Below are 18,484 nucleotides of genomic sequence, written 5' to 3'. Positions count from 1 at the left end.
TAGTAATAGGTTGCTAGCCAGAATGCACCAAACTGTGTACTGGTAGCAAAAATGGAGTTGGGCGTGCAGCTCCAGATGACTGGCGTGTACGCATGCGCATTCGAACAAGATTTGGCTTCTGTGCATGTGCAGAAAGTGAAATCTCACAAGAGCACACACATGCATGTGAGATTTCTGTGCAGGAAGTGAAATCTCGCAAGAGGATACATGCACATGTGGGATTTCTGTGCAGGAAGTGAAATCTCGCAAGAGGATAAACATGCATGTGGGATTTCTGTGCAGGAAGTGAAATCTTGCAAAGGCAAATGCACATGTGAGATTTCTGTGCAGGAAGTGAAATCTCGCAAGGGCACACACACGCATGTGAGATTTCTACGATTTTTGCATGCTTGGAAGCAAAGAAATCACCCAATCTCATGTCACCCCTGTTCTCTCTAAGAAGAGAGGAGACAAAGTGGGAAGAAGCGAGTCCAGAGAGCCATTGCTTATTGTTGATGCTCTTATATTAATGTTTGCATACAGACGGATTGCATATGTACGCCCTGCCCAGCCAAATAATAACAATAAATCACATCAAACAACAATATCTGTCTATCCAACGTCCTTGGAAAGGAGTCAATAGGTTGATAAAATTGCCGGATCCAGTCTAGACATCTGGCTGTGTGACAAGCCAAAATAATAATAATAATAATAATAATAATAATAATAATAATAATAATAATAATAATAACAACAACAACAACAACAACAACAACAAACAACAAAACAACAACATAATAATAATAATAATAATAATAATAATAATAATAATAATAAATAATCACCTCAATCTTGAACAATGCAATAGTTGAACCAAAAGAATCATAGCTGATAGAATTCAGGACTACCTAGAAGAATATGACATCATGCCAGTGGAGCAAAAGGGCAATAAAAGACAAAGCAGAGGTACAAAAGACCAGCTCCTAATTGATAAAATGATTTCAGAGAACTGTAAGAACAGAAAAACAAACTTATACATGACGTGGATTGACTACAAGAAAGCCTTTGACTCATTGCCACACAGCTGGATCATAAAATGCCTGGAAGTCATTGGAGTCAATGAAAACATCAGGAAATTCATAGAAAAAGCAATGAAATATTGGAAGACTGAGCTTTTTGTTGGGAATGAAAGCTATGGACTTTATCAACATCAGAAGGGGCATCTTCCAGGGGGACTCTTTGTCCCCATTGCTATTCATCATCGCTATAATCCCGCTGTCAGTCATCCTACAGAAAGCAAACCTAGGCTACCAAACGGCTATGAATTCATCAAAAATTTCACACCTGCTGTATATGGATGACCTGAAGTTGTACGGAAAATCAGAAACTGAGATACAGTCATTAACCAACACTGTGTGAATCTTCAGCAGTGACATCAGCATGGAGTTTGGCCTGGGTAAATGTGCCACAGTGGCACTGAAAAAGGGAAAAATCACTGAAAGTGAGGGCATTGAAATGCAAAATGGTCAAACCATCAAGTGCCACCAGCCAGAAGCCTACATATACTTGGGTATCTTGCAACTGGGTAATATCAAGCATGGCCATTTGAAAAATGTGATCAGCAAAGAGTACATCCAGAGGACAAGAAAAATTTTGAAGAGCAAACTGAATGGTGGCAACACTATCAAGGCTATAAATACTTGGGCCATACCTGTCATTAGATACACAGCTGGCATAGTGAACTGGACTCAAGCAGAGCTGGACAACTTGGACAGGAAAACCAGAAAATTAATGATGATCCATCATGCACTACACCCCTGCAGTGACGTTGACAGGCTGTATTTACCAAGGAAAATAGGCGGCAGATGACTTTTGCAAGTGAAGCAGACAGTGGAAGAAGAGAAGCATGCATTAGCTGACTATGTGAAGGGGAGCAAAGAGTCAGCATTGATGGAGGTCAACAATAGGAAGCTTCTCAAGGTGAAGCAAACTAAGAACCAGTACAGAAAAACTGTAACTCAATGTCGTATGGACAGTTGGCGGAAGAAAACATTGCATGGCCAGTTCTTGGAGAAGATTGAAGGCAAAGTGGATAAAGAAAAGACCTGGTCATGGCTTACAAGTGGAACACTCAAAAAGGAGATAGAAGGACTAATACTGGCGGCACAAGAACAGGCCATTAGAACAAATGCTGTCAAAGCCACAATTGAAAAATCAACAGACGATCCAAAGTGCAGACTCTGTAAAGAAACAGATGAAATAATCGATCACATACTTAGCTGCTGCAAAAAGATCGCACAGACTGACTACAAGCATAGACATGATGCTGTGGCACAGATGCTCCACTGGAACTTGTGCCAGAACTACCATTTACCAGTGGCAAAGAACTGGTGGGATCATAAGCCCGAAAAAGTGGTAAAAAATGAGCAAGCAAAACTACTGTGGGACTTCCGACTTCCGACTGACTGAATTCTGAAGCATAACACACCAGACATCCTGATTGTGGAGAAAAAGAAAGTATGAATCATCGACATCGCAATCCCAGGAGACAGCAGAATTGAGGAGAAGGAGCTAGAGAAATTAGTGAAATACGAAGATCTAAAAATCGAGCTGCAACGACTCTGGCATAAGCCAGTGAAATTGGTCCCAGTGGTACTTTGCACACTGGGCGCAGTGCCAAAGAATCTCAGCGGACATTTGAAAACCATCGGAATTGACAAAATTTCCATCTGTCAATTGCAAAAGGCCGCTTTACTGGGATTGGCAAACATAATTCGCTGCTACACCACACAGTCCTAGGTGCTTGGGAAGCGCCTGATTGGTGATGAAATACGAAATACAGCGTAGTGATCTCATTTGCTGTGTTGTATTGACATAATAATAATAATAATAATAATAATAATAATAATAATAATAATAACAATAATAATAATAATACATAATCACCTCAATCTTGAACAATGCAATAGTTGAACCAAAAAAAATTAGATATTTTCACCTGCTTTGCCCTTCATTTGCAGGAATTAATCTCTGTGGCAGAGGCATAACTGTTTAACATTTACAGCTGCTGGCTAATTATCTTCAAGTTCACCACCTGATATAATTATAATTTGCATTCAGTTCTATGTTCAGTTACTCAATCGGATAATTTTCTTTTTTAAATAATCCAGTCAGAGATAGGATACACCAGAACATAACAGCTAAATACTGATCTCTATCTCAGGTAATATTCCCTCCAACAAAAAGACAAATTGATATTACAATAAACTACTGACGGCTGTTGTTGTTTTTTAAATGTTGCAAGTATATTTTGATAGCTTGTCATACAAAGGAAACAAAAGGCTGTTCTTTTAATCACATACAAGGATTGCTGAAACATGCAGTGTTTAACGCAGAGAGATGGCAGCTCTCTGTTTTGGTTATCCTCATGTGATTTCAAGGCATACAAAAAACTCTGATGATTGAGTTCCTCTATATGATGCTCAGGAGTGCTAGCGTGTTTCCAGGCACTTCTCTCACAATTCAAACCAGAAATTATGTTTCACAAACCACGTTATGCTAATTCAAAACTGATTAGTGAAACCATGGTTCATGGGAACCGATTCTTAGAATCCTGTCAATAAAGTCCTCTGTAGTTTGAGCAAAACTGATAAATTAGCATGCAAAAGGAAAATGAGTGAAAAAATATGTATTAATGGCAGCAAAAGCCGCATTTACTAGAATGTGCAAAGCTGCTGTTTCATTCTAGGTCAACTTTCAGAAATGTATAACCAGTGTGAGATGTTCTTCTGATTTTTGAAAGCACACTACGAGATTTAAGCTGATTCCCCTATGTCTGTGAATTGTCTTTAAGAGAGGGAAGAAGCTGAAGAATTAATTATTAGGAATCATTAAAAATGTGGAGGGAATTAATTAACAGCAAAGAAAATTAGCAAAGATGGCATATGCAATGTAGTTATTAAGATATGCAGGAGTGTTTCGTGCTGAATAACAGCACTTCTAAAAAAGTGGTATATTTCAGAGACAGGTGAATAGGTCCTTTCTGAAAGATATCAATATTTGGGGAAAGTACAGTGATACCTCATGTTACGAACTTAATTGGTTCCAGGATGAGGTTTGTAAGGTGAAAAGTTTGTAAGACGAAACAATGTTTCCCATAGGAATCAATGGAAAAGCGATTAATGCATGCACCCCTTTTGCCAGCCGAAGTGCCCGTTTTTGTACTGCTGGGATTCCCCTGAGGTTCCCCTCCATGGGAAACCCCACCTCCAGACTTCCGTGTTTTTGTGATGCAGCAGGGGAATCCCAGCAGTGCAAAAATGGGTGCTTCACTGGCAACAGAAGTCCGGAGGTGGGGTTTCCCAGCAAGGGGAGCCTCAGCGAAATTGCAGCATCGCAAAAACACGGAAGTCCTCGAAACCCCACCTCTGAACTTCTGTGTTTTTGTGATACTGCGATTTTGCTGAGGCTCCCCTCGCTGGGAAACCCCACCTACGGACTTCCATTGCCAGCGAAGCACCCGTTTTTGCGCTGCTGGGATTTCCATGCAGCACCGCAAAAACACGGAAGTCCGGAGGCGGTGTATCCCATGGAGTGGAGCCTCAGGGGAATCCCAGCAGTGCAAAAACAGGTGCTTCGCTGGCAACAGAAGTTCGGAGGTGGGGCATCCCAGTGGCGGAGGCTTGGGTTTGTAAGGTGAAAATAGTTTGGAAGAAGGGGCAAAAAAATCTTAAACCCCAGGTTTGTATCTTGAAAAGTTTGTATGACGAGGGGTTTGTAAGACAAGGTATCACTGTACTAGTATTTGAGAAGGACCAATGCTCCATTTCAGGACACAGATTTACTTCAGGCTGTAGTAGGGCAATTTGCAATCATTATACAGTTTTCCCTCGATTTTCGCGGGTTCGAACTTTGTGAATAGCCTACACCATGGTTTTTCAAAAAATGTTAATTAAAAAATACTACTTAGTTTGGTGATGACATCATACGTCATCACCAAACTAATAATTTTTGCAAATAAATAACAAAAAATAATAATTGTTAATAAATAATTATGTTTATAAATATCAGAATCACTATTCAATGTTGAGTACCAGTAATAATGGTGAGTAAATGGTTGTTAAGGGAATGGGAAATGGTAATTTAGGGGTTTAAAGTATTAAGGGGTGGCTTGTAATACTGTTCATAGCAAAAAATGGTATATTTACTTCCACATCTCTACTTTGCGGAAATTCGACTTTCATGGGCGGTCTCGGAACGCATCCCCCACGAAAATTGAGGGAACACTGTAATTTTCTTGAGGCAGGACAGATGTTTCTTAACCTGCTTTATTCCCAATTCTGAGGCCTCTGCAAAGCTCAGCCTGGATTGTAGTTTTGACATTCGACTGTGGGTAAAGAGCAGGGTATCATCACAGCCTAAGGGGCAGAGGAGAGAAATAAGTAGATCTCACAATAAGGCAATGGTAGGGAAGGGAGGGAGTAGGACTGTTGATTTGTTAGTTCTTTGGTCTGTCCTTAAATCAAAGTGGATCTTGAAGTGAATCTGTCATTGGTTTTGTAGATGGGTAGGGAGAATTGTGAAAAGTTAAGAGGGAGAGATGGATATTTATTTCAACCGATGGTCTTGCTTCAATGTTGCCCATATTTGGTAATTCTAGGGGTGATTTTTTGGGGGGTGGGGAAGGTGGGCAAATTATAATTTCAACCAAGCCAACTGTCATTGTCTTCAATCTCATGATCTGACTGATAGGGCTGTGATGGACTCCTGCAACCCTCTGCCAGGGAAAATAGAGCTAGGGAGGGCAGCCAATAATGGAGCTCAGGAGCCCATTTTTGCTGGGAAAGTGCTGGGGGCCCCCACAGGCATTTTGATTGGAGTGATGATGAACAGGCCACATCCAACCCAGCCATGGGCACCCAGCCCCCCCCCCCAGGTCAAACACAATCCTGATACAGCCCTCAATGAAATCAAGTTTGACACCTCTGTCCTAGTGCAACTACATAGTTAACACAGTCCCTTTCCAAGCAAACTACAAAAAATGGTTTGAGAAAGGCATTGAAATTTAAGGAAATAGGATATTCTGAAAGAGATGCCAATTTATATGCATAGAATAATTAGAAAATACAAATACAGGTGTAAGACATCCCACTATAGGGAGGTCCCAGTTGTTCACAAATAATTTCAATGATTCTTTATTTTCTTCTGAAGTTTTTCTGAAGTTCTGAATTTTAAAAAAACAATCAAGACTTGGGTTAGGACTGGAGATGATCCAAATTCTGGACTATATCTACTCTTGGAATAATTTCTCAATTTAGAGTCCAAAACTCTGAGCTCACAAAAAATTTTGAGCGAATCAGAAAAAAATGTAAATACAGTGATACCTCATCTTAAAAAACGCCTCGTCATACAAACTTTTCGAGATACAAACCCGGGGTTTAAGATTTTTTTGCCTCTTCTTACAAACTATTTTCACCTTACAAACCCACCGCCGCCACTGGGATGCCCTGCCTCCGGACTTCCGTTGCCAGCGAAGCACCCGTTTTTGTGCTGCTGGGATTACCCTGAGGCTGCCCTCCATGGGAAACCCCACCTCCGGACTTCCATATTTTTGTGATGCTGCAGGGGAATCCCAGCAGGTGAATCCCAATAGTGCAAAAATGGGCGCTTCGCTGGCAACGGAAGTCCGGAGGTGGGGTTTCCCAGCGAGAGGAGCCTCAGTGAAATCGCAGCATCGCAAAAACACAGAAGTCCGGAGGTGGGGTTTCCCATGGAGGGGAGCCTCAGGGGAATCCCAACAGCGCAAAAACGGGCGCTTCGGCTGGCAAAAAGGGTGAATTTGGGGCTTGCACACATTAATTGCTTTTCCATTGATTCCTATGGGAAACATTGTTTCGTCTTACAAACTTTTCACCTTAAGAACCTCGTCCCGGAACCAATTAAGTTTGTAAGACAAGGTATCACTGTACTTCCTTTATTAAGCTTCATCCTTACTTTGCTTGTGGTTTAGCATACTATATAAAGAACCCGTTGACTGATCTATAATTCCTGGAATTGTAAAAACCCAGAACATAGGTTAACTCACAATTACAAGAAAAAAGTAATTAAGAAATATAAATTGTAAATTTACTCCTTATCCAGTCTACCTTATTGTCACGGGGGAATTCAAATTAATATCTTTAAACTTTGCAGACTTTTTCCTGAATGAAGGCCTAACAAACTCACTAAATACCTGACTGACATAATTCATATGAAATAAAATAAGACTTAATTGTTGTTTTGAATCTATGTGGGGAAAGGACATGGTACTCCCTGATTTATTGGTGTTAAAGATAGAGATCCATCCCTTCTTACCAAAGTCTTAACTTAACAACTCACCGTTTTCCACAATGCTTGAATTACAATGGTTGCTTTTTAAAGCTGAATATATTTTTGTAATGACTTTGAAGTTGAATTGGGGAGAAAGGAGGGCATAGGCTGAATCTTTCTTTGGTCCTCAATTATTATTGTTATTATTTTGGTCTGAATGTCTGCTTGCTTTCAAGTCCAGTCTTGAAGTAATTAACTTTTCAATGTTGAACTATCAAAGAAAGTGCTCACATGAAATAAAAAGCCAGATTAAAATAAGTGACTCCCTTCTTTCTAACCAGCTTTGAATTCCTGCACATAACATAAATTCTCATTTGGGTAATTATAGAGGCCAAGGTGGAGGTGAAGAGAAAGAACTTAAATGCATGTAAGAAGATAAAGATTTTACTTATTCCAGAAGGATAGTTAGAAAAAAAAGAGGAAAAAATAGCTCCAGTGACCTGGTGGAGTTCAATGGGGGTTAATTACACGGCAGACATAATTTCGTTGACGCTGACCTGTGAATTATGAAAAAACTAACAGAGTTCCTTCCAAAGGCAGCCAATGCATGAAAGCTTGCCCATTTCATCAGCAACTTTTTTGATTTGATCTCTCCAAACTGAATTATGATTCCCACCATCTTCAGGCAGTACATTGAGTAGAGATGGTGAGAATTACAGGTCACATCTGGAGACTGACAAATTAGGGAAATCTGTCCTCTTTGATTCTTTCTGTTTTATAACCCCTATGTTTTTACAATACACATTATTTTGCTTAATTAAGCCAGATTTCTACATTTGCAGGACACATTAACATGACAAAAAAGTACATTAATCTTCTGGACAGATTTAGATTGGCTAATTTATGTTTCAGTGTGTTACATGAACCCGATTGGTATTTAGTTCTGGAGAAAGCAAGATGATAAGGCAATTGGTAGAAAGACGTAAGTGATCACATGAGATTCCGGAAGTGTGTAATAAAGTTGGCTTAGTGATCTTCCCATCTTTCACCATCACTCCCACCTGTAAGAGTGAGGCAAGGAAGCTCTGCTTGCACCCTGAGATAGTTTCAAATTATGTCAGACAGTTTCTTAAATGACCAGACTTATCCTTCCCAGCTCAGTTTAATCTTTCTCAATGCAGTTTGAAATGTAACATACATTTATTGGAGAAGGAAGGAAGAGTCCTATTTGCAAACCATTTGAAACATAGAAGATTGATGGCAGAAAAAGACCTCATGGTCCATCTAGTTTGCCCTTATACTACCGGTATTTCTTGTATTTTATCTTAGGATGGATATATGTTTATCCCAGGCATGTTTAAATTCAGTTACTGTGGATTTACCAACCATGTCTGCTGGAAGTTTGTTCTAAGCATCTACTACTCTTTCAGTAAAATAATATTTTCTCACGTTACTTCTAATCTTCCCCCCCCCAACTAACCTCAGATTGTGCCCCCTTGTTCTTGTGTTCACTTTCCTATTAAAAACACTTCTCTCCTGGACATCATTTGGACATCAAGCCCTGTGAGCAAAAAGTGGTGATGTGCTTGTAGGTCTAAAAAATGAAAAATCAACTGCCAATCAATATTTTTTGGCCTGTAGTTAGCACAAACAATAGTTGATTTTTTTCTTGTTACCCTTCTAAGCAGGCCAATAATTGGGCTTTACTGAGTAAGCTTGTTGAGGAAAATGTAGGAATATATTAGCAATAGCATTCAGACTTATATACTGCTCCACAGTGTTTTAAAGCCCAAATTAAGAAGATTACAGAGACAGCATATTGCCCCCAACAATTTGGATCCTCATTTTACCCACCTTGGAAGGATGGAAAGCTGAGTCAATGCTGAGCCCAATGACATTTGCCAAATTTCAGACACCTAGCAATCAGCAAAAGTAGCTTGCAGTACTGAACTCTAACTACTGCACCACCATGGCTCATTCTTAAATAAATGAGAATATAACTAAATAGAAAGGAATTCAAAAAGTTTCCTGAGTGGTTCAGCCAATTTTATTCTATTTCTTTCATTCTTTCAAGCTGTCATTTCAATTTCCCACTCTGCCCCTCCTGCTCCAGGAGCATCTTTTATAAGAAACTTTAAAGTTTCTTTTATAAGAAATTTAAATAACTGCTTTCAACTCTTGGTATTGGGTAAATAGAACTCTGAGATCTGGGCTGCAAAGAACTGGATAACTGTAAGAGATTTAGTCACCATTTTGTGTATTTGTTATCAAAGGGTCACCCAGATCTTAGTTTACAATTAGAGGTTTAGGTTTCAATGATCAATGTTCTTGGAAATGACTATGATGACTGGGAATTTTAGCAGTTCAAAGCTACTTTAGAGTGCTGCAAGATTCCCTGTTATTTTTACCAAAAAATTCACATCTGGTTTTTGGATACAGGTAGTCCTTGACTTACAAGTTTGTTCAGTGACTATTTGAGGCTACAGCATCATTGAAAAAAGCGACTTATGGCCGTTTTTCACACTTACAACCAGGGGTGGGCTACTAGCCAGAACGCTAAATTGGGCTCGCCGCTGAGGCTCATGAGTGCTTGCAGGGCCAGCGCAATTTTGCTTCTGCACCTGTGGAGGTAGCAAAATCACACATGGAGACACAGGTGTGCCTGTATCTTCCACACATGCCAAAACACGGGCGCACCTGCGGCTCCATGCATGATTTTGCTACCTCCACAGGTGCAAAAGCAAAATCGTGCTGGCCCTGCAAGCTATGGCGTTGGGCCCAATTTAGCATTCCGGCTAGAAGCCCACCGCTGCTTACGACCATTACAGCATCCTCATGGTTGCACGATCAAAATTCAGAGGCTTGGCCATTGCTTCATATATAAGACACTTGCAGGTTCCTGGGGTAATGTGATTGATTTCCTTTTGCGACTGTCTGACAAACAAAGTCAATGGGGGAGCTAGATTCACTTAACTATATTACTAATCACTGTAGTGGTTCACTTAACAATTGTGGCAAGAAAGATTCTAAAATGGGGCTAACTCACTTATCAGATTTGTCACTTAGCAACAGAAATTTGCAGCTCAATTGTCCGAAGGTGAGGTCTAGCTGTATGGGGAAAGACTTACCAATTCCTCCCTCCCTCTCTCTGTCCCTCCCCCTTCCATTCTTCTTCCTCCCTCCCTCTGTCCCTCCCTCTGTCCCTCCCTTCTTTCCTTCCCTTTCTCAACTGCACCTGTGGGCTGTCACCACAGAGTTGGCCTTCTCTGGGTCCTGTCGACCAAACAATGTCGTTTGGCGGGCCCCAGGGGAAGAGCCTTCTCTGTGGCGGCCCCGGCCCTCTGGAATCAACTCCCCCCGGAGATTAGAACATCCCCCACCCTCCTTGTCTTTCGCAAGTTACTATATCCCACCTATATCGCCAGGCATGGGGGAACTGAGACACCTCTCCCAGGCTTTCTTATATTTTATGTTTGGTATGTATGTGTTGTATGGTTTCTTAACAGTTGGGGTTTTTTATATAATTCTTATTATTAGATTTGTTCCATTGTTTATACTGTTTTTTATTGTTGTTGTGAGCCGCCCTGAGTCTTCGGAGAGGGGCGGCATACAAATCTAATTAGATAGATAGATAGATAGATAGATAGATAGATAGATAGATAGATAGATAGATAGATAGATAGATAGATAGACAGACAGACAGACAGACAGACAGACAGACAGATCAATCGATCAATCAATAAATAGTTGATAATGGCTACAAAAAATTTCCTTTGGAGGAGGAAGGAGGACAATAATATTGAGAAAAGATGTGCAGTTGTTTCCGGAAATAAAAGTATTGTGAAGGTAGAGTGGCTCCTCTATTTTGTGGCAGCAAGTATTTCCAGAGTTTTCTTCCTGGCCAAGTCTCTCATCCCACACTTACCCACCACCTGATCTGAGGTAAATGCCCAGGTGAAAGAACCCTTTGTGCAACACTGGCTTGTGCTGAGCTAGGAAGTACCACTACAGGCTGGGGTGGGCCCACTGTTTTTGTTTGTAATCTACTTCTCTTGTTTTTCATCTGGTAATCCCATTTTGTATGTCTGAATTTCATATGTCAGAATAGGGTTTCCCATTAACTTCATTTCCTGATCACAAAGTGCACGTACAAGATTTGACATGTAGATGTCTGGAGCCTGCTTGCATTTCTGGAGGCAAATCACAAGATTTTTCCCTCCTCAGCAGCAGAAACAGCCCTTGCTCGCAAGACTTCTTCCCCCATGGTTGAGATCATATACACTAATCCGTATATCTTTGAATCCGCATGAAATAGAAGTCCCCATTGTAGATCCGTACTCTTATGCCATTCTGTGACTAAAATAAATATTTGAACTGATTTGATGCCTATCCTGCCTCAGTTGCCTCTATTCCTAGTCACTCCCTTTCCTTCAAGGGAGAGATTGGCATCATTGGGATATTTTTTTAAAAGGACGCTTTTAAAAAAAGACACTTTAAAAAAAACCTGTTGCAAGGACATTTGAACTCTATTTATTTACCACCTCACCATCCAATGAGCTTTGCTGGGTACAAGTGCAGAATGGCCACTAGTTTCAGGAGCTTCCATTTGTAAACTAGGTAGATGTGTGCTAGATGTGTTAATTCCTTGGCATTAAAATATTGAACCACTGTAAATTGTAATTTCCCCCACCAGGCGAGAATATTTGTCAGTGTCTGATTATGATACCAATGAACTCAGTTTCAATTGTGGGCTCCAAATATCATACTCTGAATAATGTCAAAAATTGACAAAGAACATGGAGCTATATATTTTTGACTATGGTTCTCCAATCTCTTGAAGAATCTAGAAATATGGGGATAATTGTCAACAACAATGAAAAATAACTGCCATTTACCTCATCAGTGGGCAAAGCAGGAGAGAATTGATGATGTAAAATGGCAGTTGTTTTCTTTTTCTTGGGGAGGGACAAGGAAGTCAAAGAATTAAAAAAAACCACCCCACTTTTTAAAACACATCACATATGTAATATGTAAAGGAGGCAGAGCTTTAAATTCATAGCTTCATAGCTGCCATCTCAATTTTAAAAAAAACACTGCCCCCACCCCCAATTCCACCCCATAGATACATTTAACATAATTTGAAAGCCAGTTTTAATGAGAGATGTGGGCTGGAAAATTTTTCAAAATTTTCCACCTCAGGTAGGGTTGACAGTTTCCAAATGGGAAGATGTTTTATTGTTGATTGACTTGCCCGTATCGTTTCCAATATGCCAGTAAAAAAGCATTTCCCCCTCATAACAAATATTTCAGTCCCTTTGAATGTACCAGTGAAACCTCATAAAATAGGCTAGACTTATTTCTCATATCAGATAACCCAGCCTAAATATATGTGCAGGCTATGAATACTATTTGCATAGGAAACTTTCTGGTTCCATAGTTTTTCTAGAAACCTGGATCTCTGATTTTAGTGCTTCTTAAAATAGTGAAATTGTGTGGCTTGTTTTCAGTAACTATCGCCAAGTGAAAGTCTAGAGGCCAAAAACAAAGGAGGTAAGAATAGCCATCCTATAATGAGATCCAGAAAAGTCTATCAAAGGCAATTACCGGTATATAAGAGAAACAGCTTTCTACTTCCACCCTTTATCAATAGGAAGACTTGTATGCAAGAAGTGATAGGAAGTTCCATCAAAACCTAAGCAAATAAACACTGGAGTATCTTAAGACAGAAGTGACCTTAATGCTGATGAGATGGGATAGGATGGGATGGGAGTAGTGGGTAATTTTGTGGGCTGTGTTGGTTGTCCTGCATCAGGAAATGGCACTGTTATTGCTCTTTCATCAGTCTTGTTATTCAATTGTGATGCAGGGATTCATGTTAAATTCTGAACTGAAGGCTTATTGTAATTGTTACCCTCTGCCCAATTATGATAAGACTGGATACCAACTGTGGAGAGCAGTGGTCAACTACCATAAAGGGAGACAATAAGACAGTTAATAGATATTTACTATTTCCCCACTAGAGATAGAAAGATGAGCTTGTAAAGATACTCTTCTCCGCATGCCCAAATAATTTGGTTGACCTTGGATATTTATGCTCTTTGGCTTAGATGTGTGGGGGAAAGAGCTCTCCTTAAGCCCAGTGAATATTGGATCTTTATTGCCTGCAACAGAAAGGCAATGATACCTCTTCTAAGACAAGACGCAAAGTGAAGTAACCCAATTCATTTTTGGTCCCCAACAGAAAATATCAGAAGCTGTCTCTGTGTCCTTCGAGGGCAATAAAAAATAGCACAAATTACATTATAAATGTTTTATTGCCCTTTCAAGATGAATTAAATTATTCTGCCTCAGAAGAGAGAAGATACTGGAATGAGAAGGAATGGATTTCATTGTCTCAGACAAATCATCCCACACAATCTGAGAGTCAGACTTGAATTGTTAAGGAAATAATGTAGAGCTGCAGGAAAGCCAACAGACTCTGAATAGACTATGTTGAATCCTAATCTAAATCAGTTTGTTCTCTTGTAATGTTTCAAGATCTAGATTCTGGATCAAGCAAGTTGTATATGTGTGAAGTTCCACAGAGTTTTTTTGTTACTAAATTCTTGTATATTCTAATAGAGACCGATGCTTCCCAACAAGGTGTTATTTGCACCCATGAATTAAGTTTGCAGGAATTAACATGAAGATCCTTTATCACTATCTCTGGTTTAACCTAAGCTTCACACTTTGCAAGCCGAGTAAAGAAAAGGCGTAACAAATTCATGTGTACAAAAAAAAGGAAAATATTTATAGTTTTACATTCTGTTTATAAAGAGAAACCAATACAATATACCAAAAGTTTTGTTTCAATAAATATAACATTTGTCATTCTGCTTGGCAAAGCATGGGGGAAGATACCTAAAATTAAAATTATTCAGATAAAGTTATTCAAATGGGGAGGACTTCATACAGTGGTTGAAACGAAAATGATTTTTCCAAAAACTTCATCAGGCAACTATGGGAATTACATTCCATAAACTTTTTTGTCAATTGTAAACACAATTCTGGATTTCTTAAAACATAATCTTTAAGAAATTGACTTTATGATGTTTTGAGTATTTTCAAAACCTACTTACTGATGTTTGTAAGTTGGGGGCTACTTATAACCATTCACTGCCTACAACTGTAATTTATTTTGTAGGTAGGGAAATATTGAACACAATTTGATGGGCTATACTGTATTTTTTGCCAATTTAATCCCATGAGAAGAAATCTCCAGAATAACAAGCATTTTAATCCCCAAATCATGTGCCACTGTACAAAAGAGTATGGGGCTATACCATAAACTGTTGGACTTCAAAACCTATCCTCTCTGATCATCAGACATGCTGATAGGAGATGGAGTCCAGTGGCGACAGAAAAACTCAGACTCCTTGCCCCTTGCATAGACTTTCATTTTTGAACTTCTACCCAATTCAGCAGTCCATTTTTCTAATACCTTCTGAAATAGAATTCTGTTCAGCTAGACTAAGATGGCCATAAAAATAGAATAAATGCTTCTGTGCCTTTATCTAGCTGCATGATGGACAAAGATACAAAAGATGAAACCTTTTCACCCCTTTTCATTAGGGAAAGAAGCTTACACCAATTTCACTTCTATCAGTTATCAAAACTGTTTAAGGCACAGAAAATTTGACAGGAAACAAAACTCATGGCAACAAAAGTATTCCTAATACAACTATACAATACGTTGTGCAGGGCCATACGAGCTTATCTTTGGAGCCATAACACAGGCACTTTTTTCCATAAATTTCCACTGGAGAGGTTCTTCTCAGCGGCTCCTGACTTGCAATCAAGGGGATCTAGGGCACTTTCCCAATCTCTACATCACATGTTCTGTCGCCATTATTAGATATGGCCCTGGATCAGAGAAGGAAAGACTATATTGGCAGTCATCTCCAGCTAGAAGGCTTCTTGTCAAGGGAAAAGATCTGGAAATTCCTTCGAAGAAGCCGTTAACTCTACCCTTGTCCCACTTCCCTATGCCAGGAAAGCTGTTCAGAGGTTTACAGAAGGGCACATGAGATGGTCTGACATTCCAATTTTGGTCTTTGTCATATGACTGGAGGCCTTCCCATGGCATCTTGGTGTTGTGGCTGTTGGTACCAAGGTCCAAAGCTGTTGATGTAGGTGTTAGAAGGCAGAGGAGGTCCTTTGCATGCCATGGGGATGTCCCAAAGAGGAGGTATGTTGGGTGAACATGGGGACAAAGATGAAGTGCTATGTAAATTATCTTCTTGGATGCTGGAGCCCTGCTTCATAATCTTTTTGAATTTGGAACGTTTGTTCTGGAACCAAATCTTGACCTGGGTTAAGAGAAAATGGGTGCAAGCAGAGAACGCATGAACAGCTACAGTAAAACTGGGAGGAGGTTAATCCAGAACTTTTTGCATGTACATTTGTCTACTTTTAATGGCTTCTATTTTCTCCCTATCTAATGTTTCTACTCATAGTTATTTTAGATTGAAGAATTCTCTATAGTGTTTTTCCCCCTCATTGGTTTTGCAAGATGATCCTTGTTTCAAGATCCCTAAAATTCATGAATACCGAGGCATTTGAAAATAACAAACGAACGTTGTTGGATAAGTTGGAAATGCTAAAAGGAAGAAAGGTTCACGCTCTTTAAAGAGAGACTTTTTTAAAAGTATCTGAAGAGTGATTTTAATTCTGTTAGTTCTGCATTATATTTTCATCCTTTCAAAATTTGGTTCACCTAAATTTCACCCTAAACCTCGGCCTATGTGGACATCTATGTAAAGTTATTAAATTTAACGTGAATTTAAGTGTATCTGTTGCCAAAAGTACAGTGGAAATCAGCATCACATACCGTATATTACAGGTCTTTAGATATACAATTCCAGCCTTCCCCCAAAGTGATAGCTTTTATATATAAAATGGTATAAAATTGGACTCACATATTGCCTAAGTTGAAAAAGGCACTAAATTTCTTAAATTCAGATTGTCTGAATGCCGATTGCTCTTGCTGCAAACTAGTTTGAGCATTACAAACTGTAGACATGCCCCCTTTGACAATGTCTACACCGGAGATGTAATCCTATGTCATAAAGTAGAAACGGTCTTCTCCTGCCCCATTCCCAAAGTATGTAGTACAGTTCCCCAGGAGTTGAATTTGTCACCCACTGCCCTTTTCTCTGGAAATGTGGCCAAAACAAGTATTTTTGCCTGACTCATAATTGATAATTAAGGTTTGCACTGGTTTTCATTTCTGGATTGTTTTTTGTACTCTGCATTTTATTGTTTGCTACCATCCTTGAATGCTCGAATTGAAAGATGGTATGTTTGGACACACACATACATACAAATATAAATCAACCTCATGGCAAAAGGTTGGCCGTTGTGTAGTTCCTGCTACCTTTGAGTAGTGGTCTTGTCTCTTTCCTTCTTCCTTAAATCCCCTCATCTGTAAAATGGAAAACAAGAACAGCCCCCCTCCGCCCTCCCAATTTCCCGGGCATCCAGTAGCACGATGAATGCAAATGTTTCTCAGGCAACCTGCTCTCTCATGTCTTTCTCGAGCTCCCTGTCCAAGCCTAAACCTGAGCCTACCTGATGGCTTCAAGCAAGGCTCCTCCTCCCTCTCCCGGTCTTCTCCCGCCCCCAAAGCCGATTGCACAAATTGTGGAAAGATTGAAGGAGGGCAAAGTGTAAAGTTTTGTCTTCGGGGCATGTTGAGGAAAAGGAAAACTACAGCCGTCTGAAGCAAGAGACCCCACCCACTCCCCGCAGCCCTCGTCGGTACGGGGACGCTACCTTTTCTGATTAGTTTGCAGATTTGGCTCGAGTGTCATGCGTTGCATCAGATAAGAAGTTAGAATGCAAAAAAAAAAAAAGAAAATACAGAAGACGACTTTAGAATCAAGATAGCAAGCCTGCAGCTTTCTGGAAAAGAGAGAGCAAGGAAAATATATTTTTAGGCTGGACCTGCTGGAAATTAAGCATTTTGGAGATGTGGTCAAAAGCAAGGAGTGAGTTTTTAGGGGAAGGGATAGGATGTCATCCTTTATCATTTTTAGACACTGTGTTTCTCTTGCTTTATTCCTTTCGCTTGCTCTGCATTTCCCCCTCTGGATTTTACCTATTTCTTTCTTTTTTTTAATGTGTCTGTGTGATATTGCTTGCTTCAGCAAATGGGAAAAGCTATCTCTTAAAGAAAATTACCACTGAAGGGTGGAGTTGGGGAGAGCTACAAGAAAGGGAATATTCTTAAAAAAATTAAATTGTGATCTAATTAGCTTTAACCCTGTCAAGTGGTTAATCTTAAAAATAAAATGAATCTCTGCTTGATATTCAACCAGAGACCACTGATAAAGAGCATGTGTTTTGCAAACAGAAGACCCTAGGTCCAAGTCTCAGCATTTCTAGCTAAAGCTACCTGAGCAATTCCCAGTGATGTGAAAGACTGATATTAAAAAAGGTCACAAGTTGTTTCCACCATCAGAGCAAATCATTAGTCAATAATTGCTGTGTAGCTAAATCGAGGTCCAGCCTATTATAAGCATAAGAATCTTTGGTATGTTCAATCTACAATGCTGTTTTCAAAGTTGGCCAGATTAAGATGTGTGAACTTCAATTCCCAGAATTCCCCAAACAGAATTCTGACTCTGGAATTCTGGCAGTTGAAGTCCATACAACATACAGTGGCCAAGTTTGAAAAAACACTGACCTGCACTAATAGTTTTGCAGAATGTTTAGATGTGCTTTTAGCTAGGACCAATGGGGCTAAAGTATAATGTTGCAGATCCTATTGCAACCAATCAGAATTTTGATAATTTAATCTCCTTTATAGTTGTTTTTGTCTCCCCTCCCCATAGCAAATTCAAACAAGGGTAGTTTGCTCAAAGAACATTCATTGGCCTCTTAGATTCCCTCTGACTGTCTATTTGTTTGTTAAATTTATCGGTTGCCTATCTCACTGTTACGCCACTCTAGATGGCTGGCAACAATAAATAGGAAGAAAAATGAAAAGGCATGTAAGCAAAAGTAAAGTAGAATAAAGTAAACAATGACAAAGAAACACAATGAGAATAAATACATCAATATATAGCTGAGCAAATCCTGTTTGAACTACCCAAGCAACAACCCTGCAAATTTCAGCAACAGAAGAAAGTCTAACATCATCAAAAATATGTTTGCC

General features: G+C 39.6%; 1 protein-coding gene across 1 annotated transcript in view; it reads right to left on the bottom strand.

The window, feature by feature from the left end:
• Positions 1–14,052: 14,052 nt before the first annotated feature.
• The window catches only part of DLX4 (distal-less homeobox 4), a 29,017-nt gene continuing 24,585 nt past the window's right edge, over positions 14,053–18,484 (bottom strand). Inside the window, exon 3 of the mRNA XM_070729738.1 lies at positions 14,053–15,635. Within this exon, the coding sequence (XP_070585839.1) occupies positions 15,384–15,635 (252 nt within the window). The 3' untranslated portion in view covers positions 14,053–15,383. The remainder of the gene's footprint in view (positions 15,636–18,484) is intronic.

The sequence above is a fragment of the Erythrolamprus reginae genome, chromosome Z (genome assembly GCF_031021105.1).
Source record: "Erythrolamprus reginae isolate rEryReg1 chromosome Z, rEryReg1.hap1, whole genome shotgun sequence".
Classification (NCBI taxonomy): Eukaryota; Metazoa; Chordata; class Lepidosauria; order Squamata; family Dipsadidae; genus Erythrolamprus; species Erythrolamprus reginae.
The sequence above is the reverse complement of the archived record's forward strand: the minus strand, read 5'-3'. Positions and strand labels throughout refer to the sequence as shown.